This window comes from Anguilla rostrata, chromosome 1 (genome assembly GCF_018555375.3).
Source record: "Anguilla rostrata isolate EN2019 chromosome 1, ASM1855537v3, whole genome shotgun sequence".
Taxonomy (NCBI): Eukaryota; Metazoa; Chordata; class Actinopteri; order Anguilliformes; family Anguillidae; genus Anguilla; species Anguilla rostrata.
The window spans coordinates 75,624,461-75,639,718 of record NC_057933.1 but is presented as its reverse complement, the minus strand read 5'-3'; the positions used below and the strand labels follow the sequence as shown (position 1 = coordinate 75,639,718).

The 15,258-nt window shown below is 56.0% G+C and overlaps 1 protein-coding gene across 4 annotated transcripts in view; it reads right to left on the bottom strand.

The window, feature by feature from the left end:
* qkia (QKI, KH domain containing, RNA binding a) overlaps positions 1 to 15,258 on the bottom strand; it is a 95,927-nt gene that overhangs the window by 66,564 nt on the left and 14,105 nt on the right. For all 4 annotated transcript variants that reach the window (XM_064301539.1, XM_064301518.1, XM_064301531.1 and 1 more), the window contains exon 2: positions 3,568 to 3,710. In XM_064301539.1, the coding sequence (XP_064157609.1) occupies positions 3,568 to 3,710 (143 nt within the window). The remainder of the gene's footprint in view (positions 1 to 3,567; positions 3,711 to 15,258) is intronic.

Here is a 15,258-nt window from a genome sequence, read left to right as displayed (position 1 = left end):
AGAGGCGGATTTAGGGGAGAGAGGCCGGGTGAAAGCGGTGACTAAGCCCGGGGTCCAGGGGCCGGGGCCCGGGTCCGGGTCCGAGCCCGCTGAGTCAGCGGTCCTCCCACACGCTGCAGAGACGTAAGTAACGGCTGCACACTCAGACCGAATCCACTCTGGGGTTTATTTCATGCAGTGAGAGGGAAACGTTTGCCACACGCAACATTTTTTTTTTTACTCCCCCCAAAACAAATGTGGCCCGAAGGGAAAGAAAGGAGTTGAACTCTGGCACCAATGTTAGGTTTGAAGTTTAGTGACGGACAGGCGGTGAGCGGGGCGGGGGCTGGGGGTTGGGAGGATGGGGGGGGGGGTTAGACTTGGCTCCTGCTCTGCTGCAGGACGTGTGTGAAGGTCAGCTCGCCAAGCTTGGAAGACAGAGGGGCTTTAATTGAAGTCTGGGAGATATCAGATAAACCCCCCACACCGCACCATCCCCCCGCCCCCGCCCCCACCCCGCCTGCAGCCACTCGCTTCTCTCCCAACCCAGGGAACATGAGGCCAAGGACTGCAAACACCTTTCACAACCCCCCTAACACAGGCCTTATCAACCCCTAACACAGGCCTTATGACCCCCTAACACAGGCCTTATGACCCCCTAACACAGGCCTTACGAACCCCTAACACAGGCCTTATGACCCCCTAACACAGGCCTTATGAAGCCCTAACACAGGCCTTATGACCCCCTAACACAGGCCTTATGAACCCCTAACACAGGCCTTATGACCCCCTAACACAGGCCTTATGAACCCCTAACACAGGCCTTATGAACCCCTAACACAGGCCTTATGAAGCCCTAACACAGGCCTTATGAACCCCTAACACAGGCCTTATGAACCCCTAACACAGGCCTTATGAAGCCCTAACACAGGCCTTATGAACCCCCAACACAGACTTTATGAACCCCTAACACAGGCCTTATGAAGCCCTAACACAGGCCTTATGAACCCCTAACACAGGCCTTATGAACCCCCAACACAGGCCTTATGAACCCCCAACACAGGCCTTATGAAGCCCTAACACAGGCCTTATGAACCCCTAACACAGGCCTTATGAACCCCCAACACAGGCCTTATGAACCCCCAACACAGGCCTTATGAAGCCCTAACACAGGCCTTATAAACCCCTAATAACCAGTCGCATCTTCTCCTAAGTCACCCGTCGGCATCACGCCCATCGACTCCGCCCCCGACTCGGACCCCCGCCCACATCAGCGCGTTCCGCGCGGATCGCGGATTCCGGAACTCCAGCGACGGAGCCCTTAGCGACCGGCGGAGCCCTTAGCGACGGGCGGCAGGGTTCCGTTAAAAGCGCGGGCGAACGGCGCACAGCGAAGCGCAGCCTGCTTCCCCGCGTCACGCGTGTGAAACATCTTTGAGAGCGGAGCTTTTATCTTTTATTTCACGAGGCTGCAGGTGCAGCTGCGCTCGCGTCTGAGGATGGGGGGGGAGGGGCCAGGATGACTCACTCCCCCCCTCCCGCCTTTTTCAGATTTCATTCTATATTTTTATTATTTAAAGAACTGCGCTCTGAAATATACATTACAGAGGGAGCGCTCGCAATGGGGGGGGGGGGGGGGTCAACTGAGGATTTCATTACAGCACCGCATTACCCAAATCCTCAGAGACGGTTCACACCACGGTCTCACACACAGAGGGGGAGGAGAGGGGGGAGGTCGAGCAAGGATTCCATAAGGGCCGCATTACCCACAATCCTCAGCAGCCGTACCGGGGGGGGGGGGGGCGTTCCACAAGCGTGTCAGAGGTCGCTGTTGCCGGTGGTAGCGCAAGCGTGTACCTGCTAGCCTGAGCGGGGGGGAGGGTGGTGGTTTAGAGGGGGACAGGAAGATGGAGGAAAGGTGGGGTTAGCTGGGGGTATGGTGGGGGAGGGGGTGGGGTTCGGGAGGGTCCTTATCTCGACGGGAGGGGGAGGGAAAGGGGGGGGCGGGGCCCCGGGAACCTTATTTACGCCGCCAGTGGCCCGTGAGCGGCGTCGGCTCCTCTATCGGCTCCATCGAGGGGAAAATGCATTTCACGCTCCGCCGGCCCAGCGCCGGCCCGCCGCTCGCCTACCGACGCCACATTAGGGAAGGAAATGTCAGCGCTGCGGAGGCACCCCCCCCACCCCCCCACTCCCTACCCCCCGCCCCCATGCGGAGTGAACGCAGTCAGGTGGTGTTTCTTATGGGGGGGGGGGGGATAAACACCCTCACCTCTCCGGTTTCACAGAGACTGGCCAAAAGCGGGTGCCTGATATAGCCGCCCCCCCCCCATTCACCAAGCGCAGCAGTTGTTTGCCGGGGTGGGGGGTGGGGGGGAGTGAGGCGGATTTTCCGATCAGGCTTATTTCTGGACAGCCCCCCCCGTCTGCGGTGTCCCTCTCTAATCTGCGCGTCTGTGCGTGCGGTAAACAGGAGGACCAGCAGGCCGCTCCCCAGAACAGCCCGGTGAGCCCGCTCAAGGTCAGCCACGCCCTGTTCGGGTCGGCGCCGCCTCCGTCAGCCACGCCCCGACCGCTCGCCCGCACATTCGGACCGGAATTTTTAAAATGCAGACGTGCGGTTTGAAAAGAGCCTCCTGGGCACACGATTCTGTCCTGATTAATCAGGAAAAATCTGGTTCTCAAACCCTAAATGAGGCAGAACAACTTGTGTGCGTGTGCGTCACACACACACACGCACGCATGTGCACACACACGCAGGCAGGCACACACACACACACACACACACACGCAGGCAGGCACACACGCACACACACACACAGGCAGGCACACACACACACACACGCACGCATGTGCACACACACACACACGCAGGCACACACACACACAGGCAGGCGAACACACACACACACACACACACACACACACACACACACACACACACACACACTCAAAGAGCTCTCGTGCTCACTAACAGCTTTAAGCAGGCCTGATTGTGGAGTGTTAAAGCCAAACAGGAGCGGCTCTCAGAGCTTGTTTGGCTCTGGAAATGAGCAATACCCCTGATTAATCAGGAAAAACACATTTTTAAAAAATGATTCACGTCCCGAAGACCACGCTGGCTGCCGCGAGGACTCTGATTAGGTCACCGCAGCTGTCACTAACAATCCTCCGGAGAGCCGACAGATAATACCCACAATGCCTCACTTCCTGTCCACCAACTGGCATGTCCTCTGCCTCCGGGGTGATTGACAGACGAAAGGTTAATGGCCATAGTCCGAGGCATGGGCTCTATATATACACATCGCCGCTATTCCCCGATGACATTTCAACCAATCACGGCCAGGCCTGTTATTCCCCGATGACATTTCAACCAATCACGACCGGGCCTGTAATTCCCCAATGACATTTCAACCAATCACGACCGGGACTGTTATTCCCCAAATGGCATTTCACCTAATTCAGGACGAGGCAGCCAGAGCAGGTGAGCTGACCTCAGCATGTGCAGGTGCAGTCACACAGGTGTGTGTGTGTGTCTGTGTGTGTGCGTATGTTTCAATGTGTGTGTGTATGTGTGTGTGTACTCACGTCGGGGTACTCTTTGACGGGCACAAACAGCTTCTCCTGCAGGTGTATGATGGGGCCCAGGGCCTCGGGCAGCTCCATAGGGTGCTTGTCCACCACACCGTTGACCGAGTCGCTGTACATGTCCTTCCGCACTCTGGTGATCTCTGCAGGAGGAGGAAGAGTGTGTGTCAGACAGGAGGAAGACAACCCTGCAGGCAGCGCGAAGCTCGCGGTTAACACCCCCCCCCACCCCCCCCAGCAGCTCCTCTGACGCAGGGAGACAGTCAGGGTTCAGCAGAAGACGCTTCGCTGAGAGTTTACAAAATAAAAACACTCTCTCTCAGTCTTTCTCTCCCTCTCTCTCTTTCGCTCACGTCTTTCTCGCTTTCCCCGGCTCTCTCTCAGTCTCTCTTCCCCTCCCTCCCAGTCTCTTTTACTCCCTCTCTCTCTTTCTCTCCCTCTCTCTGTCTCAGTCTCGAGGTGGCTGTCTACTTAAATCCCCTTTCATCAGGTGAGGGGAAGCAGGGATGAAGATCTAGGAGCCGCTCAGAGTGAAATACAGCCTCCATGTCTGACCAGCCTGTCAGACGAAACTAACCAGCTAAAGGCTCCAACAGAGACCACACACACTCGCTTGGTCACACACATGCACATACACACACGCGCACACACTCTCACACAGTTCAGTTCTCAGCATCTCAGACATGCCTAACAGATTGGACACAGTCTCCAAACATCCCTCCGCGATTGGTCATGCTCTCCACATCTCCCTCCCTGACTGGTCATGCTCTCCACATCTCCCTCCGATTGGTCATGCTCTCCACATCTCCCTCCCTGATTGGTCATGCTCTCTACATCTTCCTCCCTGATTGGTCACACGCTCCATATCTCCCTGCCTGATTGGTCAGACGCTCCAAATCCCCCTCTCCGATTTGTCACTCACCACATCTCCCTCCCTGATTGGTCACTATTAACCGGCCTCAGCTGTGGGGGTCATTCCAGGACAAGACTGCAGTGTCCCAGGAATTCATATTGTTCCCCAAAATAAAACATGGAACAAACACAACATCTGTTCCAGGAATAGATGCATGTTGTAGCATTACAGGAACCCACTTCCTGGTGTTACACCCTACTGTGTCCCAAACAAGGAGTCTGTCTGTCTGCCTAAAGTTCTCTAGCACCCCCTCCACACTCCCGCACACAGCTCATTTCTCCTTCTGACTACTCTGCTTTACGCCACTGTAGTCCCAGCCGGAGAACCGCAAAGCTGGAGAACCGCAAAGCTGGAGAACCGCAAAGCTGGAGAACCCCACAGTTGGAGAACCCCACAGCCAGATGGAGAACCTCAAACCCCACAGTTGGAGGAACCCCAAAGCCAGTTGGAGAACCTCAAACCCCACAGTTGGAGGAACCCCAAAGCCAGTTGGAGAACCTCAAACCCCACAGTTGGAGGAACCCCACAGCCAGATGGAGAACCCCAGACCTGGAGAACCTCAAACCCCACAGTTGGAGGAACCCCACAGCCAGATGGAGAACCCCAGACCTGGAGAACCTCAAACCCCACAGTTGGAGGAACCCCACAGCCAGATGGAGAACCCCACACCTGGAGAACCTCAAACCCCACAGCCAACCCGCGACGCAACCCCCTTCAAACCAAAAGCGCCGAGTCATACGGCAGCCTCCTCCATCACCCAGCATAGCGTGCTTATGAATCACTCACGAGCGCACCCGCCGGAATCTGGGCCAGAGGGCGGGACGGCAGTCAGGGGACGTCGCTACGGCGACGCTCGCGCGCGCTCCGTGAGTCACGCCGTGCCGAGGCACGCGGCCCGTTTCGGGAGTGGAAAAAACGCACAGAGGTCATCAAAGCCCGAAATTACAAACCGCAGTCGTTTAGAAAAGGTTTCAATCGCAGCGATGGGAGTCTTTTTTCCGCGCACACGACCCGCTCGGGCTCCTGTGCTCGTTACGGCCGCGAGTCCAATCGCCTTCTGAGGAGCGCGACGTCCCGCAGCCAATTCAGAAGAACGCTCCGCAGTTAGGGTACACCTGCGCACAATCACGCAGAGCGCTCCATTTAAAATGCAAATAGTGCTCGGGTCATAACCCCGCAGTAAAAACACACGCGTGAAACGGAAGATGCAGCAGCCTGTCACTCGCATTAGGATTTATTTTCCTCTCCCTGAAATTTAAGGAAGGCTCTGGATGACGAGGCTGTAAAATATCAGCCGGTCCAGTTTCACACTGAAGGCGGTTCATTAAATCTCACAGTAATCTCACAGAGTCGCTAACTGCCAGCGGGGACAGACCGCCACGCAGCTACAGACCGTCACGCAGCTACAGACCTCCACTCAAACACAGACTGTCACGCAGCTACAGACCGCCACGCAGCTACAGACCTCCGCTCAAACACAGACCGCCACGCAGCTACAGACCTCAACAAACACAGACTGCCACGCAGCTACAGACCTCCACTCAAACACAGACCATCATGCAGCTACAGACCTCCACTCAAACACAGACCATCATGCAGCTACAGACCTCCACTCAAACACAGACCATCACGCAGCTACAGACCTCCACTCAAACACAGACCGCCACGCAGCTACAGACCTCCACTCAAATACAGACCACCACGCAGCTACAGACCTCCACTCAAATACAGACCACCACGCAGCTACAGACGTCCACTTAAATACAGACCGCCATGCAGCTACAGACTTCCACTTAAATACAGACCACCATGCAGCTACAGACCTCAACAAACACAGACTGCCACGCAGCTACAGAACTGCATTCAAACAGACCGCCACGCAGCTACAGACCACCATACAAACACAGACCACCACACAGCTACAGACCGCCAATTCAAACACAGACTGCCACATGGGCACAGACCGCAGGCACCGCAGTCCAGACACGCCCTGGGCTCGAACCCAGCCGGTTCAGGGGAGGGCGGCTATAGGCCTCCAGAGGCAAGCGGTTTCTCATTGGCTGCTTTCTGAGAGGTCTGCCCAGAGGCCGACCCCAGGATAAAACCCAGCCTGAACGGCCTTAAAGCCCCCCCCCCCACCCCCCACAGCGAAACCGCTCTGTTTGAGCCCCCCCACAGCGAAACCGCTCTGTTTCAGGCCCCCCCCCCCACAGCGAATCCGCTCTGTTTCAGGCCCCCCCCCCCCACAGCGAATCCGCTCTGTTTCAGGCCCCCCCCCCCCACAGCGAAACCGCTCCGTTTGAGCTCTGCACAAAGCCTCCTGCCTCTCAAAGGGCACATTAGCATAAGGAGTGAGGAGGGGGGGCGGGTTGAGGGTTGAGGTGGGGGGGGGGGCGCACTTGACAGCCTCTAATTTCAGCACCAGCGAGCGGCCCTACGAGCTCCTCCAAACGCTCGCTTCACCAAAAAATTACCGTCCGCCTCCTTTCAGATCACCCGTCTCTGTTCATCCTGCCGAACACAGGGCTAAACTGCCCACGAAACATTAAGACAAGCGGAGCGCAAAGAGAGGGAGAGAGAGAGAGAGAGAGAGGGAGAGAGAGAGAGAGAGGGAGAGAGGGAGGACAGAGAGAGAGAGGAGAGAGAGAGAGGGAGAGAGAGAGAGAGAGAGAGAGAGGGGGAGAGGGAGAGAGAGAGAGAGAGAGAGAGAGAGAGAGAGAGAGAGGGAGAGAGAGAGAGAGAGAGAGAGGAGAGAGAGGGGGGAGAGAGAGAGAGAGAGAGAGAGGGGGGAGAGAGAGAGAGAGAGAGAGAGAGAGAGAGAGAGAGAGAGAGAGAGAGTGAGAGAGAGCGTGAGAGAGAGAGAGAGAGAGAGAGAGAGAGAGAGGAGAGAGAGAGGGAGAGAGAGAGAGAGAGAGAGAGAGAGAGAGAGAGAGAGAGAGAGAGGGAGGGAGGGAGAGAGAGAGGGAGGGAGAGAGAGAACGAGGACTAAATGTGGGTGTGAGGAAGTAACAGTGCAGGACAGGAACACAAAGGAGGGGGAGGGAGAGAGAGATAGAGAGGGAGGGAGGGAGAGAGAGAGGGATAGAGGAGGAGGGAGAGAGGGATAGGGTGAGAGGCAGAGAAAGAGACGGAGGGATAGGGGAGAGAGAAAAGGAAACAGGAACGGTCACCGTAAGGCCATCCTTAATGAAGAAACTCCAGCCAAACCCAGCCTATGCTGCCCCCCCCGCTTCCTTTTTAAAAGATACATCATGATGACCTCCTCCCCACCACACACAGACAGACAGACAAACAAGCTTGTCAGAGCCAAGCTATAATACGGCATCTCCCCCTCACAAGCCGAACCCGAACCTCTCCATCACCTCCTCCCCCCCCCCCCCCATCACCTGCAGCTCCAGCCCAGCAGAGAGAAAAGTGCATTTACACCGGATGCCTGCTCAAAAAGAGTACGGCACTCTCATGAGAGAGAGAGGGAGGGAGGGGGAGGGCAGGCGATGGAGGGGGGGGGGGGGGAGGAGAGAGGAAGTTTCTTTGTGTACCTCCTCTGGGGGGGTGGCCCCGATGAACCTCCTGTGATGTCACGCCTCGAGGGGCGTGTCAGACATTTCTGGGTGATCACAGACAAACGAGACGCAGCAGCAGAGGAACGGAGGCCTGCGGCCCCACCGCCGCCACGCGCTGGGAGAGCGAGCGTCCTCACGCAGCGGCTCACCGCCAGCGCTAACGGCTCCTGCTACCTCTGTGGCTACTGCTACTGCTACTGCTAACGGCTACTGCAACCGCCGTGGCTACTGCTACTGCTACTGCTAACGGCTACTGCAACCGCCGTGGCTACTGCTACTGCTACTGCTACTGCTAACGGCTACTGCAACCGCCGTGGCTACTGCTACTGCTAACGGCTACTGCAACCGCCGTGGCTACTGCTACTGCTATGGCTACTGCTACCGCTGTGGCTACTGCTACTGCAAACGGTGTGGCCACTGCTAACTGCTGCTGCTATGGCTACTGCTAACTGCTACCTCTATGGCTACTGCTACTGCAAACTGCTTCTGCTAGCGCTATGGCTGCTGCTACTGCAAATGGTGTGGCTACTGCTAACTGCTACTGCTATGGCTACTGCTAACTGCAACCGCTATGGCTACTGCTAACTGCTACTGCAACCGCTATGGCTACTGATACTGCTACCACTAATGCTATAGCTACTGCTAACTGCTACTGCTACCACTACTGCTATGGCTGCTGCTACTGCTATGGCTACAACTACGTGCTACGGCTATTGCTACCATTACAGCTACCAAAAGCCTAAAACAGCTCAGAACTCCCCCCTCCCCCCCCCACGCTTCGCCTGCCCCCAAGCGGCAGCAGCAGCACCCAGCAGCTGAGGTCACACCCCACAGCACGCCTCCACCTGCGACAGGAGAGGTTCCCGCTAGGGGGGGACGGGGGGTCACGGTTACCGTTGCCCAGTGTTACGGCACGACCAGACTGCCAAACAGCATGGGTGCAGTTCCTTATGAATTAAATATGAATGACACCCCCCCCCCCCCCCCGCTCACCTCCCTCCCCCCCGCCTCCCTCCGAAGGCACACAGGAAGTTGTGAATTCTGTCAGCAGTGATCTGCGAGGTTCCCCTCCTCTAACGCTGCACTGAACTGGGCATTACAGGAGTTAGGCCCAAACCCAAACACTGCACTAAACTGGGCATTACAGGAGTTAGGCCCAAACCCAAACACTGCACTAAACTGGGCATTACAGGAGTTAGGCCCAAACCCAAACGCTGCACTAAACTGGGCATTACAGGAGTTAGGCCCCAACCCAAACGCTGCACTAAACTGTGCATTACAGGAGTTAGGCCCAAACCCAAACGCTGCACTAAACTGGGCATTACAGGAGTTAGGCCCAAACCCAAACGCTGCACTGAACTGGGCATTACAGGAGTTAGGCCCAAACCCAAACGCTGCACTGAACTGGCCATTACAGGAGTTAGGCCCAAACCCAAACGCTGCACTAAACTGGGCATTACAGGAGTTAGGCCCAAACCCAAACGCTGCACTGAACTGGGCATTACAGGAGTTAGGCCCCAACACTGCACTAAACTGGGCATTACAGGAGTTAGGCCCAAACCCAAACGCTGCACTAAACTGGGCATTACAGGAGTTAGGCCCAAACCCAAACACTGCACTAAACTGGGCATTACAGGAGTTAGGCCCAAACCCAAACACTGCACTAAACTGGCCATTACAGGAGTTAGGCCCCAACGCTGCACTAAACTGGCCATTACAGGAGTTAGGCCCAAACCCAAACGCTGCACTAAACTGGGCATTACAGGAGTTAGGCCCAAACCCAAACACTGCACTAAACTGGGCATTACAGGAGTTAGGCCCCAACGCTGCACTAAACTGGGCATTACAGGAGTTAGGCCCAAACCCAAACGCTGCACTAAACTGGGCATTACAGGAGTTAGGCCCAAACCCAAACACTGCACTAAACTGGGCATTACAGGAGTTAGGCCCAAACCCAAACGCTGCACTAAACTGGGCATTACAGGAGTTAGGCCCAAACCCAAATGCTGCACTGAACTGGGCATTACAGGAGTTAGGCCCCAACACTGCACTAAACTGGGCATTACAGGAGTTAGGCCCAAACCCAAACGCTGCACTAAACTGGGCATTACAGGAGTTAGGCCCAAACCCAAACACCGCACTAAACTGGGCATTACAGGAGTTAGGCCCAAACCCAAACCCTGCACTAAACTGGGCATTACAGGAGTTAGGCCCAAACCCAAACGCTGCACTGAACTGGGCATTACAGGAGTTAGGCCCCAACACTGCACTAAACTGGGCATTACAGGAGTTAGGCCCAAACCCAAACGCTGCACTGAACTGGGCATTACAGGAGTTAGGCCCCAACGCTGCACTAAACTGGGCATTACAGGAGTTAGGCCCCAACACTGCACTAAACTGGGCATTACAGGAGTTAGGCCCAAACCCAAACGCTGCACTAAACTGGGCATTACAGGAGTTAGGCCCCAACCCAAACGCTGCACTGAACTGGGCATTACAGGAGTTAGGCCCCAACCCAAACGCTGCACTGAACTGGGCATTACAGGAGTTAGGCCCAAACCCAAACGCTGCACTAAACTGGGCATTACAGGAGTTAGGCCCAAACCCAAACGCTGCACTGAACTGGGCATTACAGGAGTTAGGCCCCAACACTGCACTAAACTGGGCATTACAGGAGTTAGGCCCCAACACTGCACTAAACTGGGCATTACAGGAGTTAGGCCCAAACCCAAACGCTGCACTAGACTGGGCATTACAGGAGTTAGGCCCCAACCCAAACGCTGCACTGAACTGGGCATTACAGGAGTTAGGCCCAAACCCAAACGCTGCACTAAACTGGGCATTACAGGAGTTAGGCCCCAACGCTGCACTGAACTGGGCATTACAGGAGTTAGGCCCAAACCCAAACGCTGCACTGAACTGGCCATTACAGGAGTTAGGCCCAAACCCAAACACTGCAATAAACTGGGCATTACAGGAGTTAGGCCCAAACCCAAACGCTGCACTAAACTGGGCATTACAGGAGTTAGGCCCCAACACTGCACTAAACTGGGCATTACAGGAGTTAGGCCCCAACGCTGCACTGAACTGGGCATTACAGGAGTTAGGCCCCAACCCAAACACTGCACTAAACTGGGCATTACAGGAGTTAGGCCCCAACGCTGCACTGAACTGGGCATTACAGGAGTTAGGCCCAAACCCAAACGCTGCACTGCATCGACACGGCTGGGTCTCAGCCATAAGGAAAGAGACCGTCACACTGACGCTGGCTTGTCCCGCATGCTTTTGTTTTTGTTTCCGCTTCCCCCTTCACCCCCGCCCCCGCCCGCCTCACCCGCCCCACCACAGGCCTTCATTTTATTTATCCATGTGTGCGGATTTAAAGGAGGAAGAGGGCTCAGGCCTTCCCAGAAAGAGGAGGAGCACCATCACCAGAGATGACACACCTCCACCCGTCAGGAGAAAGGCTGGCGTAGAAAGACAAAATAAATAAAAGAAGAGGAGAGAAATGCCCGGGCGGAGAGAGAGAGAGAGAGAGAGAGAGAGACGCACGGGGCGAGGGTGTCTCTGTCAGAACTTTCCGGAAGAACACGTTTTTCCACTCCGAGGCAGCGACGCTGCGCGGGGTGAGCGGGGAGACGGAGACGCTCGGCGCTAACGCCTCCCCCCCCCCTCGCTTCGTCCGCGAGGGCGCCTGGCTTCGGCAGAAAGGCCCCAGCCACCGGAAAACAGGGCCCTTTTTTTTAAAAAAAAACACCGGCGACCTCCCGGATCTGACAGAGGAGAACACGGGCCTGTTTGAGCTCCTTGTTTTTTTTGTTCTTTTTATGAGCCTTATCAAAATCTCACAGATGGGCCTTCACCTGAAAATCCAGGCCGGCTGCATTTCTCAACCCAACAGCCCCATTAAAATGCGTGCCACCTCCCCTCCAGATTCCACCGCGACCGCAGAATAACCCCCGCCCCCTCCCTACCACCCCAACCCCCCCCCCCCCCCGCGCTCTCTGTGAATAATGACCCTTCAGGGATGTCACAGTACGGGACGTTCCGCAGGGCAGAGAGCGGCCCGCACCCCCGCTGGCGCAGCTCGCCCTCCAGGGAGCCGGCCGACTGCGCAACTCAAACTCAAACTCAAACTCAAACTCAAACTCAAACTCAAACTCAAACTCAAACTCAAACCCAAACCCAAACCCAAACCCAAACTCGCCGTCCTTCCAGAGCACAGGGGCAGGCCCAGAACAGACCCAGATAAACAAACGCAAGCGCGCGTACAGACAGAGACAAACACACACACAGACAGACAGACAGACAGGCGCACACACACACACACACACACACACACACACAGACAGACAGGCAGACAGGCGCACACAGACAGACAGACAGGCGCACACAAACGCGCGCACACACAAACACACACACACGTGCACAGACAGACGCACACACACACAAGCACAGTGACAGAAGCCTAACTGTAAATGGTAAATGGACTGCATTTATATAGCGCTTTTATCCAAAGCGCTTTACAATCGATGCCTCTCATTCACCAGAGCAGTTAGGGGTTAGGTGTCTTGCACAGGGACACTTCAGCACGCCCAGGGGATCGAACCGGCAACCCTCCGACTGCCAGACAATCGGTCTTACCTCCTGAGCTATGTCGCCCCCCACTGTAGATAGACCCACCCCCCCACCCTCACCCTCACCCCCACCCTCAGCAACACCCCCCACACAGCGATGCACACCGCCACCAGCAGTCCAGGGGTTAAAAGTGCCTGGAGACAGAGAATACCATAAATTATACACATTCAATATATCTAAAAGCCATGAGGAGGGGGGAGGGGAACAGCGCTTCCCTCTACTGTATGAGATCCATATAATCCATATTGTACAGATTTATTACGCAACCTCTGCTGTGGCAATACAAGCACCGGCATCTGTCATGCCAATAAAGCACTGTGAAACTGAATAAAGCAGGAGAGAGAGAGAGAGAGAGAGAGAGGGAAGGTGAGAGGGAAAGAGGGACAGAAAGAGAGAGAAACGGGGAGAAAGAGGGGGGAAGAGAGAGAGACAGAAAGAGAGAGAAACGGACACAGAGAGGGGGAGAGAGAGGGAGAAAGAAAGAGAAAAAGCAGAAAGAGAGAGAGAGAAGCGTTTGACTCAAAGGGAGGGCTTGTTTAGTGTGCTGTTTCAATGGCGTTTTTAACGGTTGCGCCACATTACGCTCTGCGCCAAATTCCCCGCCCCCCCCCCCCTTCCAGGGGTGCCCCCCGCCAGACCCTGCCACCCCCCCCCGTCAGAAGCATCACACGGTGCCCACAGAAAGCCCTCAATCTGGGGCCCCCACCGGGCCCTAACGACCGGCACGACTCCCCCAAACGCTCTTACACCCACGCGGCACGGGAGAGGGCCCGCGCTGTCCGTCGAACCCGCTACGTTTACTCAAATTAAGCCCCAGCGTCTCCCCCCTCCGCACGACTTCCACACTTTCTATCGCTCAGAGAAAAGAGAGGAAAACAGCTGTGCGTGTGCGCTGGGTCAGGGGCGCCTAACTGCAGGACTGCACGCCATTAAATTGAAAACCATCACTACGGTAATTCACCAGAGTGGATTGCCGGCGTCGTTCGAAACAGGAAAAAGCGACAAACTCCACAGGAACACGGACAATGAACAAACACACACACACACACACACACACACACACGCACGGAAGTGTCCCTCTGTACTGAAAAGAGCTCAGGTGTTTACATTTCCCATAATTCACCGGTTCCATTTCTGCAGCTCCGTACAAAGGAAAGCAGGCAGCCAGAACACTTACAAGCTCTCTGAGAATCGCAGTGGCTGCCTCAAAGGAACACCGCGACACCCAGAATCCTCGGGAGCAGATACAAAAACTACAATACCCATAATCCTCAGATAACTATACACAAAAACAAATCCTCAAGACACTGCACACAGTAACTAAACTACCCATAGTCCACAACCAGCCACAAAAAAAAAAAAAAACACTGCTCATAATTCAGGGACAACTACACACCAAAAACTGAACTACCCATCATCCGCAGAAACAACCACAGTAAAAGAACTATGTTTCCCCAGGGAGCTCAGAAACAACCACACTACAAAACACTACACAACCCACAATCCTCAACCACAAAAAAAAATACTACCCACAATCCTAGGAACAACCACACTAAAAACTGTATTACCCATACATCACAAAAATAACCACATAAAAAAAACTACACTACCCAGATAACTGAGCGAAAAGCCGTACCAGCCGGATTCCGAGCCCTCAGAAACACGCACCCCGATCACGTTGGTTCCAGTGGCGCAGTCCTCCACGGGCCCCACTTCCTCAAACAGAGTCAAACAGACGCTGCCCTGGGAAGCGGCTCGCGACCGCGCTCCCGTCCCACAGGAAGCGCCTGCAGAACGCATCGGGGCGCCAGATAAGCGGGAACACAACAGGAAAGAGGGCGCAGGATGTTTGGCCGAGGGGCCCGGCGGCGGAGCGAGCCCCGAGGTTCCACAGCGGGGCGATGGCGCGCGGCAACAGGCAGGGGGGCGACGCCACGGCAACCAAACACGAAACCGCGGGCCAGCGATACCGCTTTACAGAGCTGAGGAAAAGGGTGGTGCTTTTAGGATCCGTGTATCCGTGTATCCCCCCCCGTCCCCCCGACCCCATGGCCAAGCCTGAGGACACACAGAGGAAGCGCAGGTTTCCGCGGCGACAATGACAGGAAGCGGCCAGCTGTCAGGAGGGGAAGGATGGAGGCGGCGCGGCGTCCGCGTGCGGAGGGGAGATAACCACCGAGCCCCCCCCCCCGCCCCCGCGACCGTCCTCCCCACGCGACGGCATCGCCACGGATACGCCACCGCCGCAGAGAGACGGCGAGGCCGCAGGGTGACCTCGCTCCGCCCCTCCCCCCCCGCTCGCCCCCCTCCCCTCAGCGATGATGCAAGCCCTCTGAGCGGGGGGAAGGGCGGCCAGCGGAACGATCGGCCGCAGAGCGCGTCGATGCCTTTTCGACACCCGGCGAAGATCCGCATCTTATCGAGGCCCGTCAGCGGGCCGCCGCTGCTCCCGCGCTCGACTCCAGAGACGGCGACTCCGCGAGAAAAGAAAGAAAAGAAAGAAAAAGAAAAAAAGAGCAGGCCCGTTTCCCACGGCAACACAAGAAGGACCTTTTGCTGACATGCGCCGTTACCGCA